Raw genomic sequence first — 16,450 nt, 5'->3', positions numbered from 1 at the left:
GGTCCACATTTGATCACTTGCAGGTCATAGATAAACACTGAACGGTGGAAAGTGGGAGACCCTACTTATTGAATGGTAGCTTGTCACTTGTGAGAGTGGTCACCAGTGCTACTTGGCAAGGTAGAAAAACAGGAAGCATGAAGGCAGAGTAGGCATTCTGTAAATATTCATTGGTTCTGCAATCTAATTACCAATACATGGTAAGAAAACTAACACAACTAACCTATCCTGAACATAAAAAAACATTATAGAAGAAATAGTAAGAAAATGCACACTGGGTTTCGAAGCTAAAATTGAAGAGCAAAAACCTGCTATGCATCTAAAGATAACACATCCACTTTACATAAGCATCTATGCTTTGAAATAGACAACATCAAATCTAATGGAGAGTCCAAAAGCGGCAGCAAAACTACCATCTCCTGTGGCACAGCTGCTTCTCCATTGTTCCGCCTAATTGATGTATTGAGAGAGCCACTTGAAGCCTTCGCCGTATCCCATCTTACGGACAATGCTGCACATGAACACCTCAAGGGGGCGAACATTGGAATCGGCCAGATTCACCTTCCCTTTACCTGTGGTGAAGTTTGTCAGGCCCATATGGTGACGCAGCTCGTCCTCTGAGGCAGCATAAGGTATGTCAATCTTGTTTCCCAATATGAGAAATGGGACATTTGCAAGTGACTCGTCGGAGAGAAGAGCATCGAGCTCCTTCTTTGACTCTGCAAATCTCTCCTTGTCATAAGCATCAACCAGGTAGACTACAGCATCCACCTAAACAATCAAATAGGTAGCACATCATGTATGAATATATGCTCATCACATAAAGACAAATCATGGGCTAAGCCCCATTCTGAGAAAATCACCCATTAGAACCCAAAATTAATTTGACAAAAACCATCAATTGGCTTATAGTAATCACAACCAACCAAACTCTTGACTGCAACCCTGCACCTATAACTTCAAGTTCAAGGACTAGGAATAGGAATAAAATAACATGAAATCCACTGCATGTGACTTACCCATGGATGTGAGTGACTACAAAAACAAGGGATGGCTTAAAAATTCATTTAGTCACTACCAAGGGTTCCATTATTTCTTTATTCCAACAGGGTTCTATTCCATTGCATATATACATACACAAACATACCATACACACGCATGTATATGCTAAACTTTTCATTTTTTATCCAACATCTATAACATGCAACCACAATTTCTAAGAACGAATCAAATCAAACCCTAAATTACCATATCAAAAATCAAAGAACTTGAATTGGTATTTTGGGTAAAATCTAAACCTTGGCGTAATAGTCCTTCCAGACTCTGCGAGCGATCTGATGGCCACCCAAATCAAAGGCCTTGAACTTAATCTGCCCTATACTCAGTTCCTCCGAGGTCGGATACTGGGTCGGTTGGTGTTGAACTAATCTCTGCAACCAAAAAAACCCTAACTTGTTCAACCCAAAACGAAACAGCAATCGTCCCAAATAAGAAATTCAAATAAAGACAGAGAACGAGAGAGACCCGGCACCTCATCTTTGAGCATGTGAAGCAAGGTGGTCTTTCCGGCATTATCAAGCCCTAAGAACAAGATCTTCGCCTCTTTCTGCCATAGCCCTAGCGACGCCAGAACCCCATAGAACCAATCCACCAGAAACATATCCGAAGAGAAATTCAAAGCACAGAGATTTTCAAATTCCACTGAAAACAAAATTTAACTCAGATTCTGAAAGAAGAAGGTGAGGGAAAAGTGACGGAATATCCTAATTTTCTGTTTTGGTTGGTATTTTGAAAGATTTTCCGGGAAATTATATATTTTTATGGACGGTCAAAGAGTGCGTAAGCTGGACAGTGTTGACTGCTTTGGTGGGTAAGCGGAGAGGTTTGGTGAGAGAAGGGTGATGACGTGGAGCCGGTGGATACGTATGGTGACCGTAAAATGCCGGTTTGGGGAGTGCGGACCCTACGTGGAGCGATGTGATTGGGTGGTACGCGTCATTGCGTTGTGTTTTGTGTCAAAGCCATCGAGTTGGAAACTGGTAGAGTCAGTGGAGGGAAGGAGCCTCGACAAAAATGCATGCGTGGAGTCATCTCAGGGCATGCTGAGCTGAGGGTGATTATCTAGTACAACGCCAGTGCCAGATCATCACTTTTTTATTTCCCTAAAATTTTAAAGTTGTGTTTGTCAGTCACTTTTTTATAATGACAAAATTTTTGTGTTTAGGATTTACACAAAATATTCATTGGATATTCGAACCTCTTCTTCCATTACAGAGATGAATGTGAAAGTGTGAAAGGGCTCAACCAACAAAGTTATATCCTACTGGCTTAAGAGTTTCTTTTTAATTACCTTTGCTTCTACGAGATTTGAGAGAACCCATACAACACACAACCTCGCGTTCCCCCAACTCAACAGCTCTTCGTGTTAAATCTTACAGATTTGTTAGGAAATAAAAGTTTCAGGGTATTCTTTTCAGAGTCAGTTCCAGAGAGACATACACAAAGAGACATCGATGGTGTTGTGTGTGCTGGAGAAGTGGGTGGTTGACTCCTGCGGGTGTGTTGGGAGGGGTTTGGTGTCGAGGCTGCTAGGAAGAGGGTGGGGGGGTTGCTGGTGTTTTGCTCATTAGAAAGAACATGCCAAAACCAGCACAACCAGAGAAATTATCAGTGCTGCAAAAGTGTAGAGTACAACACATCACTAGAAGGGAAACATAGTTCAAACAATTAAGAAATTCAAAAGAAAAAAGGAATAGGAAACTACTCAACCAAAAACAATGCTTAAAAATAGTAAATAGTTTATCAGAAAAGAATCACACTGAATCTGGTTCAAGAAGCACATATTTAAAATCGAACATTGCAACAAATTGATATATTATGATGATAGTGTTTAATCCTTCAATCTGATAAAAATCAAATAAGAAAATCCTCTTCCATTATAATTGTGGTCAGATACTACAAATTCGCAGGAAAAAAGTACCACACAAATACTACGCCAAAAAGGATCCCCCTACTCTACTCTCTATTTGATATATTGGGAGACCCACTTGAAGCCATCCCCGTACCCCATCTTGCGGACGATACTGCACATGAAAACCTCTAGGGGGCGGACAGTGGTGTCCGTAAGATTCACTTTTCCCTTCCCAGTAGTGAAGTTAGTCAGTCCTAGATGATATCGCAGCTCCTCTTCTGAAGCAGCATAGGGTATGTCAATCTTGTTGCCCAGCACAAGAAATGGAACAGTTGCCAGGCTCTCATCTGAAAGGAGTGCATCCAGCTCCTTCTTTGATTCTGCAAAACGATCCTTGTCGTATGCATCAACCAGGTAAACCACTGCATCCACCTGTTCACAACAGAGAAGAAAAAAAGTTGAATTAAAAACTTGCAGCATTTATTTACTTTGGCACAATCCTAGATAACTCAAATTCACTAACAGGAATGAAGGAATCACAAACTCGAGCAGTAAAGGAATTATAGCACTTTATATATTTGATAAAGTAGAGCTTGGTGCAGGAAAAAAAAAAGAATTTCATATGCAATCATGAAAACCGTGAGAGGGCAGAGATGATATAAAGACTGTACTTGTCATGTGTAAGGGAAACCAAACTGAATGCATGAAGGTAAATACTAAGCATTTACTTTGGGAGGTCCTCAAGTCTAATTCAAACTATAATCACCACACAAATTGGCACCCCTGTGAAGAGAAGCAACCTCAACTAAATCTTCAAATGTCTGGAATAGCTCATAAGTCATAAACCCACTTTCCACTTTTCATAAGTCTCTTACGGTTGTCTTCTCTTTTTCACTCTTCTGACTTCTCCACTAGGAAATATGGAGTAGGTCTACAAAGTTATTTATTAGAAAGGGAAAAAGAACTAGGAAGCATGTGCGTGAATACATGTAAGTTGATGCTGTGATTTTTGAAAAGCTAGGACAGAATGGCAAGAATAAGTTACACTTTTTGCGAATTAAAGGTCTCAAACATATAAAATTGACTTAAAACATTTTCCCATACGTCAGCAATAAACAGGAAAAGAAAAACAGAAAAGCATGGTTTAGGGTGTTGAACCATACTCTATGTTGTTTTCTAAAACTACGAAATAATTAGTGTCAAGTTAATCCACAGAATAAAACGTTGAGACCCAGGTTTTCTTAATGGAAGAATAGGTCATCAACTCTAGCCCAAACCACAGTCATGAATCATGATAGCTTTCATAGGACACCATGTATGGAAAGACACAAGTAAAACACCTCCAGAAAGACTGGAAAAAAAAAAAAAAGGTGCTCTCAGCAAAATCTCCATTGTAAATGTTTGCCTCCCATGAATCGGATAACCAAAAGGGAATTTTAGCTGGGATTATGAAGGCAAAACATGCGAACCAGCAATAGCAAACAAATCAGCCTACTTTCAGCTTTCCCATCTACTGAGATAAACCCAATAGTTGCATTAAAACATGATGTAGACAAGCAACAAAAGCTACAATCATCCAAAAAAATTTGAAAACAAAGAAAGACATCGAAATATATAAATAAATGAAAGTTAGAAACAATCTGTACTGCGTAGGAATCCTTCCCAAATCTGATAAACTGTACCATTGTATGAGATTTTTAACCCAGAAACATAATTTACCACTCAAGTAAAACAAGAGATTATGATTCACGTATTGGTAGCAGCCATCCTACTTTCAGCTTTCCCATCTACTGAGATAAACCCAATAGTTGCATTAAAACATGATGTAGACAAGCAACAAAAGCTACAATCATCCAAAAAAATTTGAAAACAAAGAAAGACATCGAAATATATAAATAAATGAAAGTTAGAAACAATCTGTACTGCGTAGGAATCCTTCCCAAATCTGATAAACTGTACCATTGTATGAGATTTTTAACCCAGAAACATAATTTACCACTCAAGTAAAACAAGAGATTATGATTCACGTATTGGTAGCAGCCATCCTTATAGTGCAAGCACGAAATTCATAGCAAGCAATGTGCAGATCATGTTTCAGCTGAAAACTATAATCAATCAAATCTTAGAACAACTTAGTATTACAAATCTAATACTGGGTGTGAGTCTAAACACCTTAGCATAGTAATCCTTCCAGACTCTGCGAGCGATCTGGTGGCCACCCAAATCAAAAGCCTTGAATTTAATCTTCCCAATGCTCAATTCCTCCGAAGTTGGGTGCTGGGTCGGCTGATGCTGCACTAGTCTCTGCAACAACCCATCACCACATACATACATATTTATCAAAATCAAGAAAAACCCAACAAAAATAAGCCATGATAATGCAAAAAGAGAAAGAGAGAAACCTCATCCTTCAACATGTGGAGGAGCGTGGTCTTGCCGGCGTTGTCGAGGCCCAAAAACAGAATCTTGGCCTCCTTCTGCCACAGGCCCAGAGAGGCAAGGACGCCATAGAACCAGTCGACCAGGAACATGGCTTCTTCTCAAGGACCAGATCGGTGGGTTGGCGAGAGAAATACTAAATACCCACAACAAATCAAGCGCAGAGATCGAAACAGACTAATGAAATAATGACGAAATAAAGAAATTTTATTTAAATGGCTGTAAAGTGTTGTCGTTTGTGTGCCAGTTCAGCGTTACAACTGGAGCCGGTGGATTTCTGGGCTCTGCAAGCAAGTGATGGTGGTGATTTTGATGAATTATGTGAGATTAATTTTCACCATATTGAGGTTGATATAAATACTCACCTAACTCTGATTAAATATGTATGGGAAATATTATGTAATTTGGAAAATAAATTTTATGTGCTTACCTAAATCTGATTGGCTTGCCTTGTTGTTTTGTAATTGCATTTGCCTCTCTGTCGTTTTGACTTTGGACCATTAATTTACTTTTCCTCTTTACAAAATAAGATGAAATACATCCCTTTTTAGCAATATAGAAAGGAAATGATGATACTTTGATAGCGTTTGTGAGAAATATCTCTTATTTATAATTTTTTTATAAAATTTTTTTACTTTAATCTAATCTAAATTACGGGGATGAGATTCAAACTTGAGTGCATAGTGGAGAGCACATCCACTACTTTAATCTAATCTAAACGTATGTCTACCTTTTTCTGTAGTTTATATTATCGTTTTGTTTTTTTTTGTTTTTTAAAATGCATCTACCTTTCATTAGTCGACTGAAATACCAACCCAAAACCACCCCCAAAAAAAATAAATAAATAAATAAATAAATAAAACCCTATGTAGATTACATGTGGTTTCTGGGCTTGAGTGAATAGACGCCATAACTTTATATATTATATAATCCTTTAATCAAACAAAACACTACACAACTTGATTTGATTAATAATTGTTAACAATCCTTTTTTTTTTTTCTCAATTTGATTTTATTCATAATTCTTTAATTTCTCTCCACAACTTCTCCAATTTTTTTTTAGATTTTAGCAAGACCTTGTGTAAAATCTGCAAGTCACAAGGGAAAGAAAAATAGTACCTCAAAAAAAAGAAGGTAAGAGGAATTGGGTTTTCGATGATACCAACAAAGCCCAATCTTATCACGATTGGGCTCTTAAGCGAGCAGCCCAACCAATCACAAGCCGAACTTTTTTTCCAATCGGCAATGGAAGGGTACTTTCGTCATTATAAAAATACAAGAGCCAGAAGCTAGGGTTTTTCCAGTAGCTCACATATAAAGCCCAACTTCTCATTTTGCTGCTTCAAAGAGAACCCTAACACCCAATCGACGTCTCTGATAGATCCCTCGTTCTCTTTCTGGTTCGTGCCGTCTCTCCTTCTCTGAACTAGAAAAGCTCTTACTTCAATCTCTCTATCCTGATTCTCAGCTCCATTTCTGCTACTAATTACTTGTGTTTGTATTTGGGTTTGTGATTGCAGAGATGGCCAAGTCGAAGAACCACACCGCTCACAACCAGTCCCGCAAGGCTCACAGGAACGGCATCAAGAAGCCTCAGAGGCACCGCCACACTTCAACCAAAGGGGTACTGATTTCAACTTCCATCCCTTAATTAATTTTGATTTTGATTTTGATTTTGATTTTGCTTTGTATTTGGGGTTTTTATTTCCCTAACAATTGGATTTTGGGTTTAGATGGACCCCAAGTTCCTGCGGAACCAAAGGTACGCCAGGAAGCACAACAACACCAAGAACGAATCAGCCACCGAGGAAGAATAGAGTGGGAGTGGACCTCAAATCATGGCTCTTTTTGGGGTTTTCCCTGATTAGGGTTATTTTGGTTTTGATGTCATTTTATGCTTAATTTGTCATTAGTAACATAGTAGTTTGATGTTACTTTAGTGGATTTCATTTCAATTTACATGTACGAGCAGCAGTCCTGAAATGCTACTTTTGTTATGGATATAAGTTTTTGACTTAATTCTATTGCTCTTTATGGTTTCTTTCTTTCATTGGAATGGAAGAGTTTTCCTATATTTCTTTCTTTCAATTTCCTGCTGTTGCTTATATAGTTATGTGGTTGATATATGTTTTAGGTTGTCTATGCTCATCCTACTAGCATATTAGGTAAGCCGAAATGTTTATGAATGATGTTAGGATCACTTATCTGGGTTTTTGTGAAGATTGTTGTTCATCCGGGGTTTCGTTGAGTTTAATTTTTGGGATATTGTCTAGTATGCATTGATTTGTTTTCCAGATTAAAATTTGGGTTCACAACTTTAATTTGTAGCCTTGCTAGTTTCCTTAGTCCAATTGGATTCTTTGGACTGTTGTAGATACGTTTTTCTGCAGACTTACTAAGATATAAACTGAGATTGTAGTTGCGGTTAAGATATGATGAATTGTTTTTTGTTTGTTTTTGTTTATGGGGTTGATTTTCGGGTTAGAATAATCATCATGGATGCTTATGGTAGTTTTGGTTGTTAGACTTGAATGGATTGAAATGAATGCAACCAAAGAGTTTGATCAAATATCTGAGGAATGTAGTTTGTATCACCCCCATTCATAATGTTCTTGATTTCATGCCACTCTCATTGCAACGAGGCAGCAGGAGCTTAGATTGCACGCCTATCTCATTTCAATTGGGCAGCAGGAGCTCAGACTGCATGCCAATCTCATTCTAGTGAGTCATCATGCTCCTGAGATGATTTTTTTTTTAAACCGTATTTTTTGTGTCTATATCTCTTTTGTGATGAACGGCTATTCCTTTCATCATGGTGTTATACATAGCTTTTCATGCCGAGTTCAAAATTCTGAACATGGTGTTATACATAGCTTTTCATGCCGAGTTCAAAATTCTGAAGGACGACCCTCCATATTAAAATCTGTTGTTTAACAGCAGAACAACAGAGCTTTTCCCTTTGTTCTAGTTTCAAATGTCCCTCGAGTGGATGCCACTAGTCTCTCTCTCTCAAGAGTGATCCCACTAGTGTCTCCAGTTGGGCCTGTTTCATCTTGAGATGTTGGAGGTAACTAAAATGGTAATTCTCTATGACGAGGAAGGCAGCGCACCGAAAGAATTAAAATTAGGTATTCTCCAAAAATCTTTTCCTTTCAATTGTAGAATAATTTGTAATATGTAATTATATTTTAGGGAGTTTATATTTTTGTAACTTACCAAAGTTTAAATGTTCTCATTACACCATCCATCCTTACAAAAGAAAGAGGAGAAAAGACCTATTACCAGATGCACCATCGACCTTAGACAACAAAACAAAATTTTACCCCGCACTGTCCACTTTGCTCTTTCCTACCACAAATTACTAATTTTCAACTCAAACATTTACATGCAAAGTAACTAACGTCAGCTAAAGCATAGCATTAACACGAAATCTTACCCAACTAGAACAATGCTACTAGTTTGTGTTAACATACCGTTAGTTGAGTCTTGACCTTATACAAATGCATCACTCAATTCTTGATAACATAATAATTAATCATAAGTCAGTATCCTTATTTGTAGACCGTTACTGATATGATAGATGCGCGAAAAAGGATGTCATATATGCCACAGAACAACCTTCAGCTTATGTTAAAATGTTGGAATTTTTAGACCCTTGTTGATGACCTTATACATACGCCAAAAATTGGAAAAATTTAAATACCTTCTCCGAGATATTGTCGAAATTTTTATAATCTTAACAAGAAGTTGACCAAATTCAACATTTGAGTGATTATAAATATCATCTCAATAAATTTGCCAAAAAAATATATATGAAAAAATCGATGTAACTACGATAAAATACCTAACATAGTATTATCTAGTTGATCAAAATCGGATGTTGTGTCTGTGACAATGATGTGAGCATGTGTTAAAAAAGGAGAATGTAAAGACTTTTAGTGGTTTTTTATATATTTTATACAAGCGATCTTGGAGGATGAAGAACTTGAACGCAGTACCTCGGGTGAGGGGTAACTACAATAAATATTTGACTTAATCTATTGCTCTTTATGGTTTCTTAATATTTTTATTTGATTGCAATAGATGAGTTTTCCTATATTATCAGCACAAAGTTAGTTTGCTTGTATAGTTATGTGGTTGATGATATTGTTTAGGCTGTCCGTGCTCATGCTAGCTTCTCTGATATTTCACGAGCATTTTAGGTAAGCATAAATTTTTGTTAAGGTTGCTAGGATCATACATATGGGTTTTTGTGAAGATTGTTGTTCATGGGGTTTCGTTGAGTTCAATTTTTGCAATACTCTCTAGTATTGCTAGCATTGATGGATTTACTGGATTAAATTTTGTATCAAATAATGTCTTTTATCCTGTTGATATTTTTTGTCAATCAAACCATAGAATGATTTCATGGTAATCTCATTTCAATGAGGCAGCAGGTGCTCAGATTGTATGTCAATCTCATTCTAATGAGTCATCATGCTCATAATATGATTTTCACAAAACCGACGGTGCTATTAGTATTATATATAGCCATGTTTCATGCTTGGAGTTTAAAATTCAGACGAGATCTTTTCCCAACCGGAGAAGGGAGGGAGGGAGAGAGTACAATTCTGTGGGTTCTGTTTCATCTTGAGATGTTCGAGGTAACCAAAATGCGCTAGTGGAGGACACGTCACAGACCCAGCCCTATTTAAGTAAAACAATAGTTCAACCAATCCAGCCCCATCTCGGTACGGTTAGCAAAATTTTAGAAGAAAAAAATTAAAATTAGGTACTAGTCTAGACCAAGATTGTTGGGTGCAATACCATCATGGGCTCTTTAGCTGGGTTATGACCCAATCCACCTGTCTCTTAGTCAATAAGGTCTTTTCTCTTTTTGTCAATAACCTAATATTCGGATGATCAGGAAGTAAGGTGTGTTGTGAGAGAACAGGTGTAGGAATCATACCTTGTATTTAACTTTGCGCTGAGCCTGTACCCCAAAGATTCACTCAGCCTATACCCCAATACAAATTTTTTTTTTTCCGGTTCATCTTCTCTTTTTCCTTCTATTTTTGTTGTAATTAGGGATGTTTGAATTTTGGGAGTTCAGAAGAATTTAGTAAGTAGTATCTTTCAATTTAAATCAGATTCACTTATAATGTCACATTTCTTCCCCAAATTAGAAAACGATTGTTAATTTTAATTTTAAATAATTGACAAAATAAATAAAAATAAAATTTTAATTTTAATTTTAAATATATTAAATTTGAATATTAAAAAGGAAATGGTACTATTGAGAATTACAATAGGGTTTCGTATTAAAAGCAAACTTTCTATTATTTATAAAAGCTGCTGTCTAAAACTAAACTTTCTATTATTTATAAAAGCACTGTCTAAAACTACAAAAACAATGCTTCCATGTGAAAACAATTACGAATGCAAGTATTTCTTGAAGCCATTAAAAAAACTTAAAAGCCAAGATACAAAGGCGAAAAATATTTTGGGCCAAGTCGTCCTTAATTCCCTTAAGTTGCTTCTTTTCTCCTGGTGTTGATGATCTCTTTTGTCTTGTGATACAAAACTTCCTTGAACTCCCTATTACAAGCAAATATCTTCAAAATTTATACTCGAGTATTGAGAAGCTTAGACTGCAACTGGTTCACTTACTGGGCTAGAAACATGCTCTTTAACCTGCCCCAACAATTAAAAAAGATATGTGGGTAAACACATATCAGGAAGAAGAAGTGCAGCCACACAGCATGTCGTAAGAAGTTAAAGTCAGCAGCTCACCTTTGCTGACTTGAAAAGTTCATCTAGCACTTCAGACAAAGTTGGATGTGCATGGACTGCGAATTTGATATCCTGCAAGGTTGAATAGACAGTAGAATATAAGTAAACTGAAAGTTGGGAGTGGTAGATTACAAGGGGCGCATCATAATTTGCAGTGTACGGGCTTTATTTACTTGAATACGTGTCCCCAGTGCTATTGCATTTGATGCTTCATGTATGAGGTCTGCAGCATGTAACCCAAATATATGGACTCCAAGTATCTCTCCGTTATCTGGTCTGTATATCAACTGCATTAAAACATAGCAGAAACAGGATCGTCAATATCCACAGTACATGGCAACCATAAAGGAGAATTCATTGACGACACAAGTACTCAGTACATATTTTTCACCTTAGCAAGTCCCTCTCCTTCATTTTCTGCTAGGGCCTTTGTGTTGGCCTTGAAACTTGTCTTGGCAATACTTACTTCGAATCCCTCCTTTTCAGCTTTCTCCCTTGCTTGAGGCTGAAAATTGTAATTGATTAGTTAAACTGCCAATATGATGACACCTAGAAGATCTCTAATTCAAGGTCGAATATGTTAAACACTGATAAATAAAAGCATAGATGATGAATAATGAATATGTCAATTAGCAAATTACTCACCTCTGTCAATCCGACCATACTGATTTCGGGATGAGTGAAACATGCTGCGGGGATGCTTAAATGATTGAGTACATGGTCTCTTCCCGTGACTTGTTCAACCACTGAACAAGGTTTTGAAGATAATCACTTATTTGTGCATGTGAGAGAGAGAGAGAGAGAGAGAGAGAGAGAGAGAGAGAGAGGTTCAAATAAAAACAGGTTGGTTACACTAACCTGAAATTCCTTGGGCACTGGCTGCATGAGCAAGCATCATCTTGCCATTAGCATCACCAATGCAAAATAGGTGAGGAACCTGATGTTCAAAATTCACATCAGAAACAATTTATAATGTTAATGCTAGGGTTCATGCTCGTAAGGAAATTTGCAACGTACCAAGTTGCCATTTGCATCTATTACTCGCATGCGCTCATCAACAGGAATAAAACCACGTTGTGTTACTACATCAATCTGTAGAAAAGCAATGTCAGAAACTATTGCTGTTCGTTTGCTGAATAATTATATATAACATTCTAAAATTAGATGGATATAAAGTGTGAGGTCATACATTCTCCAATCCAAGACCTTGTGTGAATGGGGCCCTTCCAGTTGCAATTAATGCTGCATCTACCTGTTAGAAGAGGATGTACAAAGGTCCAGATAAATGCCTCTGAATAACCTATATGCATATGAACTGGAATAACAATGCCTACAGTAATTATAAGGCAACCAGTCAAGCTACTCAGGAATCAATTGGGAAGTCTAAAACACGCATATGCCTGAGTTCAGAAACAAAATTACAGCAGGTTAATTTATAAATAGCTAATTAAAGCTCCACAGATGAGAACATGTTCCTTGACAAAGGTATTATTCAACTAGCGAAGTATGTGGCTGTTGCTATCAAATTCATATGACAAAATCCATTAATGGCAGGAAAATATATCCTCTGGATACGTTACATAAGTTTAAACAGATCCAATTAATTACCTCAAGAGTATCTTTTGGTTCCTTGGTCTTGGCATCAATTAGTTCAATGGTGACTGGTTTCCCATCCTTTGCTGGTGTGATCTATTAAAAACCAAAGAATGAAAAACGGAAACAGAAACCCTGAAAACACTTGGTATAAAATTCAGAGAATAAACATCAGCTGACCTTCGATGCAAACACTCCAGTTTGATAATCAATCTTTCGTGGATTTATTAGAACCCTCTGAGCTAACTTCCCAATCTCTGGATCAAAACCAGGCATAAGCTGATCTAAAGCTTCAATAAAAGTAACCTGCAAAAGACTTAAGATTAATCTAGACTGCCTCATGAGATAAGAACTCCTAGATCATCCAAAAATAAATAAAAAGGTGTCTTATTGCATTGGTAGACACAAGGAGAAGTTACTGATTGATCCATACAAGGTCTCCATAGTTTAATGCTATAAGGCCTTAAAACTACAATTAATAGAAACTCGTTTTCCTCAAATGGAAGACTAGGCTCATTAGTTTAACATAAAATAATTGTAAAAATTCACCAGATGAAAGGTAATTTATAAAAACAAAAATAAAATAAATAAAAAGAAAGGAACTACCTCACTCCCAAGTGCAGTATACACATCACTGAACTCGAGACCAATGTAACCACTTCCAACAATAGCAATCCACTCTGGAACAAACTCCAATTTGAGGGCATGGTCGCTTGTAATTACAGTCTTCCCTGCAGATCCATCATATTGTCAGTCACCACTAGGTATCCCTTAAGCATGGTACTAAGACCAAAATGCTTTCATCAACTATTCAATAACAACAAGGAGGAAACATATAAATTTTACCATCGACTTCAACACCCTTAGGAACAAAAGGAACAGAACCAGTGGCGATGATTATATTTTTTGCAGTTACTACTTTGTCAGAAGATCCAATTTGCACCTTTTGCGGGCCCTGAATAGTTTCGTATTAAGAGTACCAAAGTTAGGAAAACTTGCCAGCACTTGCGCTGTATGAGATCTCAAACTTAATCATAGCCATGCCCTAACAAGCTCAGCATTGTAACAAAGCAAACTTTATTTCTTAACTGGGCAAGCGAACATTTGATTGTGTTGATACCAAATCAATTTGAAAGAATGCATGACTTACCAGAATTGTACCAACACCTGTCAGTATATCCACTCCAAGAGAATTCATTGAATTGGTCAAACTATTACGAATTTTTGTTGCAAGATTATTCGCATGATCAGCTACTCCCTGTCTGTCATACCCAGCTGCTGAAACCTATCATAAGTCACAATAAAGCAGTACTGTAAGATACATAAGTTTTCACAACTAACCAATAAAATCTTGTCTCTGCACATACATATAAATGTACATACAATTGATATCACTGAATCATGTTTTACCTGCAAACCTAAAGCCTTAAGGTGATGTTCATTCTGAAGCTCACGCATCCGACCACTCACTGCCAAAAGAGCTTTAGACGGAACGCATCCTCTGTTAACACATGTTCCACCCACCACATCTCCTTCTACGATGGCAGTTTTCAGACCCTGCAATTGTTGTGTTAAGAAAAGAAAAATCAATAAATACCAACTCAAGAGCCTTTCTTTTCCAAAAACCCCACACAGGAGAATATGTACTATATATATATATATATACATATATTTTAACAAAAACAACTCACCACGTCTTATGTTGGTAGTTATTTTTCAATTTATATTCTAACTCCAGTATTGTCTGTTACTGTGTGAGGGCAACCATGATAGTTGCTAGGTTTGTTATATAAATTCAGTATTTACTTACATACCAACACACATGCACATAGATATCTAAGTCTTATGTATTAATTTTGAAGTATCAAACTAAAATGGATTGTAAGCTTGTAGCTAATGCATTTCTTGCCATGATATCAGATATGCACAGATACACTTACGCCATGCACATTTTCAGTACCTTTGATCGAGTGAACAACTTACCGCAGCAGAAGACAGAAAGAAATCAGCCATTTCTAGCTAGCTAGTACAGTCTATTTAAGCAAAAAGCAAAGACGATCGAAGCTACTAGAACAGAAGTTAAGCTAGATGAGCAACCAATAAAGTGACAATTGAGCTAAATCCAAAGCTCAGAGCCGCAATTTCTCAGTAAATTATAAAGAAGGGTGTTTCCGTACCTTCTCGACGGCGTGGAGAGCAGCACCATGGCCACCGACGCCGGCGCCAATGATAAGCAAGTCGTAGTCGAACGACTTGGGAGGGCTTCCATTAGCGGATGACGAGGCCGAGACCGAGACGGTTGCAGAGCGCAAAGGAGCAGAGACTCGTACTCGGTGCGAATCGGAGTGGCTGAGAGACGAGAAGCCGAAGGCCTCCCTTCTGAGGCCGCAGAAGCGGAGATTGATAGGCTTTGATTGAACGACGTAGTTTGATCTGGGAATGGTGGGAGAGAGGGTAGGGAGAGAGAGCGAGGCCTGCATTTTGGGAATGTGAGAAAGAGGAGACAGAGATCTGAAGAGAGAGAAATCAAATGAAAGGAAATGAGAGAGAGAGAGAGAGGGAAGTTTGTTGTTATAATTATGGGGGGATGAAGAAAGAGAGACGAGGAGGCAGCCTCGAATTGTCCGTTGAGGAATTAAGAGGTAGTAGGAGCAGGCGGATATATCAAAGTGCGGCTGATGAACAACTCACTGTCTTTCTGGGCTCTACTATCTTTTGTTAATTGTCCTCTCCTCTGCTTGCTAAAATGCGCATTGGGCCTGCATTTCGCAGTCAAAATTAATTAGCAACATAACGGTAACTGGTGTGACGACTACGGGTAAAAATGTGAAAAAATATAAATTCCTTATCAAAATTACTCCTTTTGAGCTAATGTGCCAATGAATTTTATTTCTCAAAAGAACAAAATGATGCAACTTCTCATAATTTATATTGTATGACTTGATTTAAGGAATACTTTCAATTGTAGTCATTTGGTCTGTTTAGATTAGTTATGGGGGAACTGTTTTTACTAAAAGCACATAAAAAGTTTTATTAAACCAAACTAATTGCAATTTACTTCATATTAGTCCAAGTTTACACTATATTAGCATAAAATTAATCAACCCGCTCGAATTGATTTGATTTAACCAGTTTGAACGGGTTGAGCTCTAATGTCTGCAAAATAAATCATGATAATAATTTTTTTAAAATTTAAAAAATAGTAGTATACTTTATCTTCATTTTAATTGGACCATCGATACTTTATCTTCATCGAATTTTCTTATATGTAAAGCATATAATTTGATTGATTCTAAGAATAAGTTACAATAAAGTCACAAAAATTCATTGTTAATTGCCAATTAGCACCTTCCTCTAACACAAGCTGGAGTCTAGAGAGAGCAGCTTCTTCACCTCAACCACAATCACCAACCAACACCATTAAAACCATATTTCATACTCAAACCTGCAATTGACTTATGTTGAATGCAATTCAACCATCAAAATTCAACATAGCAAATTATTCATTGGATGTAATTGAAAATCAGATTCTTTTTTTAATTTACCAAACATGCAGGCGGAAGAAATGTTTTCAAAAAAGTACTTTTTGCTCCAAATAAGTAATGCCAAATATACATTGCAACTCACTAAAATTTAATGCATGTTGTCCCATAGATTTGGTAGCATATAAGAACAAAAATGTTATTTGGATCCTTATTCCTTTGATGAAAATACCAGAAAATACTTGAGAAACAA

The 16,450-nt window shown here is 37.1% G+C and overlaps 4 protein-coding genes across 4 annotated transcripts; 1 reads left to right on the top strand and 3 right to left on the bottom strand.

Moving 5' to 3' along the window:
- Window positions 135–1,978, bottom strand: LOC18792254 (GTP-binding protein SAR1A). Its single transcript, XM_007225831.2, has 3 exons — window positions 1,532–1,978; window positions 1,299–1,430; window positions 135–771 (listed from the first exon to the last, which is right to left on the bottom strand). The coding sequence occupies exons 1-3, from the start codon at window positions 1,658–1,660 to the stop codon at window positions 451–453; spliced, it is 582 nt and encodes a 193-aa protein (XP_007225893.1). The 5' UTR covers window positions 1,661–1,978; the 3' UTR covers window positions 135–450.
- Window positions 2,816–5,705, bottom strand: LOC18793867 (GTP-binding protein SAR1A). The gene is made up of 3 exons (XM_007225832.2): window positions 5,314–5,705; window positions 5,084–5,215; window positions 2,816–3,343 (listed from the first exon to the last, which is right to left on the bottom strand). The coding sequence occupies exons 1-3, from the start codon at window positions 5,440–5,442 to the stop codon at window positions 3,023–3,025; spliced, it is 582 nt and encodes a 193-aa protein (XP_007225894.1). The 5' UTR covers window positions 5,443–5,705; the 3' UTR covers window positions 2,816–3,022.
- LOC18793801 (60S ribosomal protein L29-1) lies at window positions 6,635–7,422 on the top strand. Its single transcript, XM_007227468.2, has 3 exons — window positions 6,635–6,750; window positions 6,871–6,974; window positions 7,084–7,422. The coding sequence occupies exons 2-3, from the start codon at window positions 6,873–6,875 to the stop codon at window positions 7,165–7,167; spliced, it is 186 nt and encodes a 61-aa protein (XP_007227530.1). The 5' UTR covers window positions 6,635–6,750; window positions 6,871–6,872; the 3' UTR covers window positions 7,168–7,422.
- LOC18793393 (dihydrolipoyl dehydrogenase 1, chloroplastic) lies at window positions 10,626–15,426 on the bottom strand. Its single transcript, XM_007227398.2, has 15 exons — window positions 14,893–15,426; window positions 14,126–14,272; window positions 13,866–14,000; window positions 13,562–13,670; window positions 13,322–13,446; window positions 12,896–13,021; window positions 12,731–12,811; window positions 12,312–12,374; window positions 12,140–12,214; window positions 11,981–12,059; window positions 11,768–11,868; window positions 11,514–11,627; window positions 11,296–11,409; window positions 11,123–11,194; window positions 10,626–11,023 (listed from the first exon to the last, which is right to left on the bottom strand). Exons 1-15 carry the CDS (start codon window positions 15,193–15,195, stop codon window positions 10,976–10,978), a joined length of 1,692 nt encoding a protein of 563 aa, XP_007227460.2. The 5' UTR covers window positions 15,196–15,426; the 3' UTR covers window positions 10,626–10,975.

Source organism: Prunus persica, chromosome G1 (assembly GCF_000346465.2).
Source record: "Prunus persica cultivar Lovell chromosome G1, Prunus_persica_NCBIv2, whole genome shotgun sequence".
Lineage (NCBI taxonomy): Eukaryota > Viridiplantae > Streptophyta > Magnoliopsida > Rosales > Rosaceae > Prunus > Prunus persica.
Note: the sequence above shows the minus strand (reverse complement) of the source record. Positions and strands in the feature narration are given on the sequence as shown.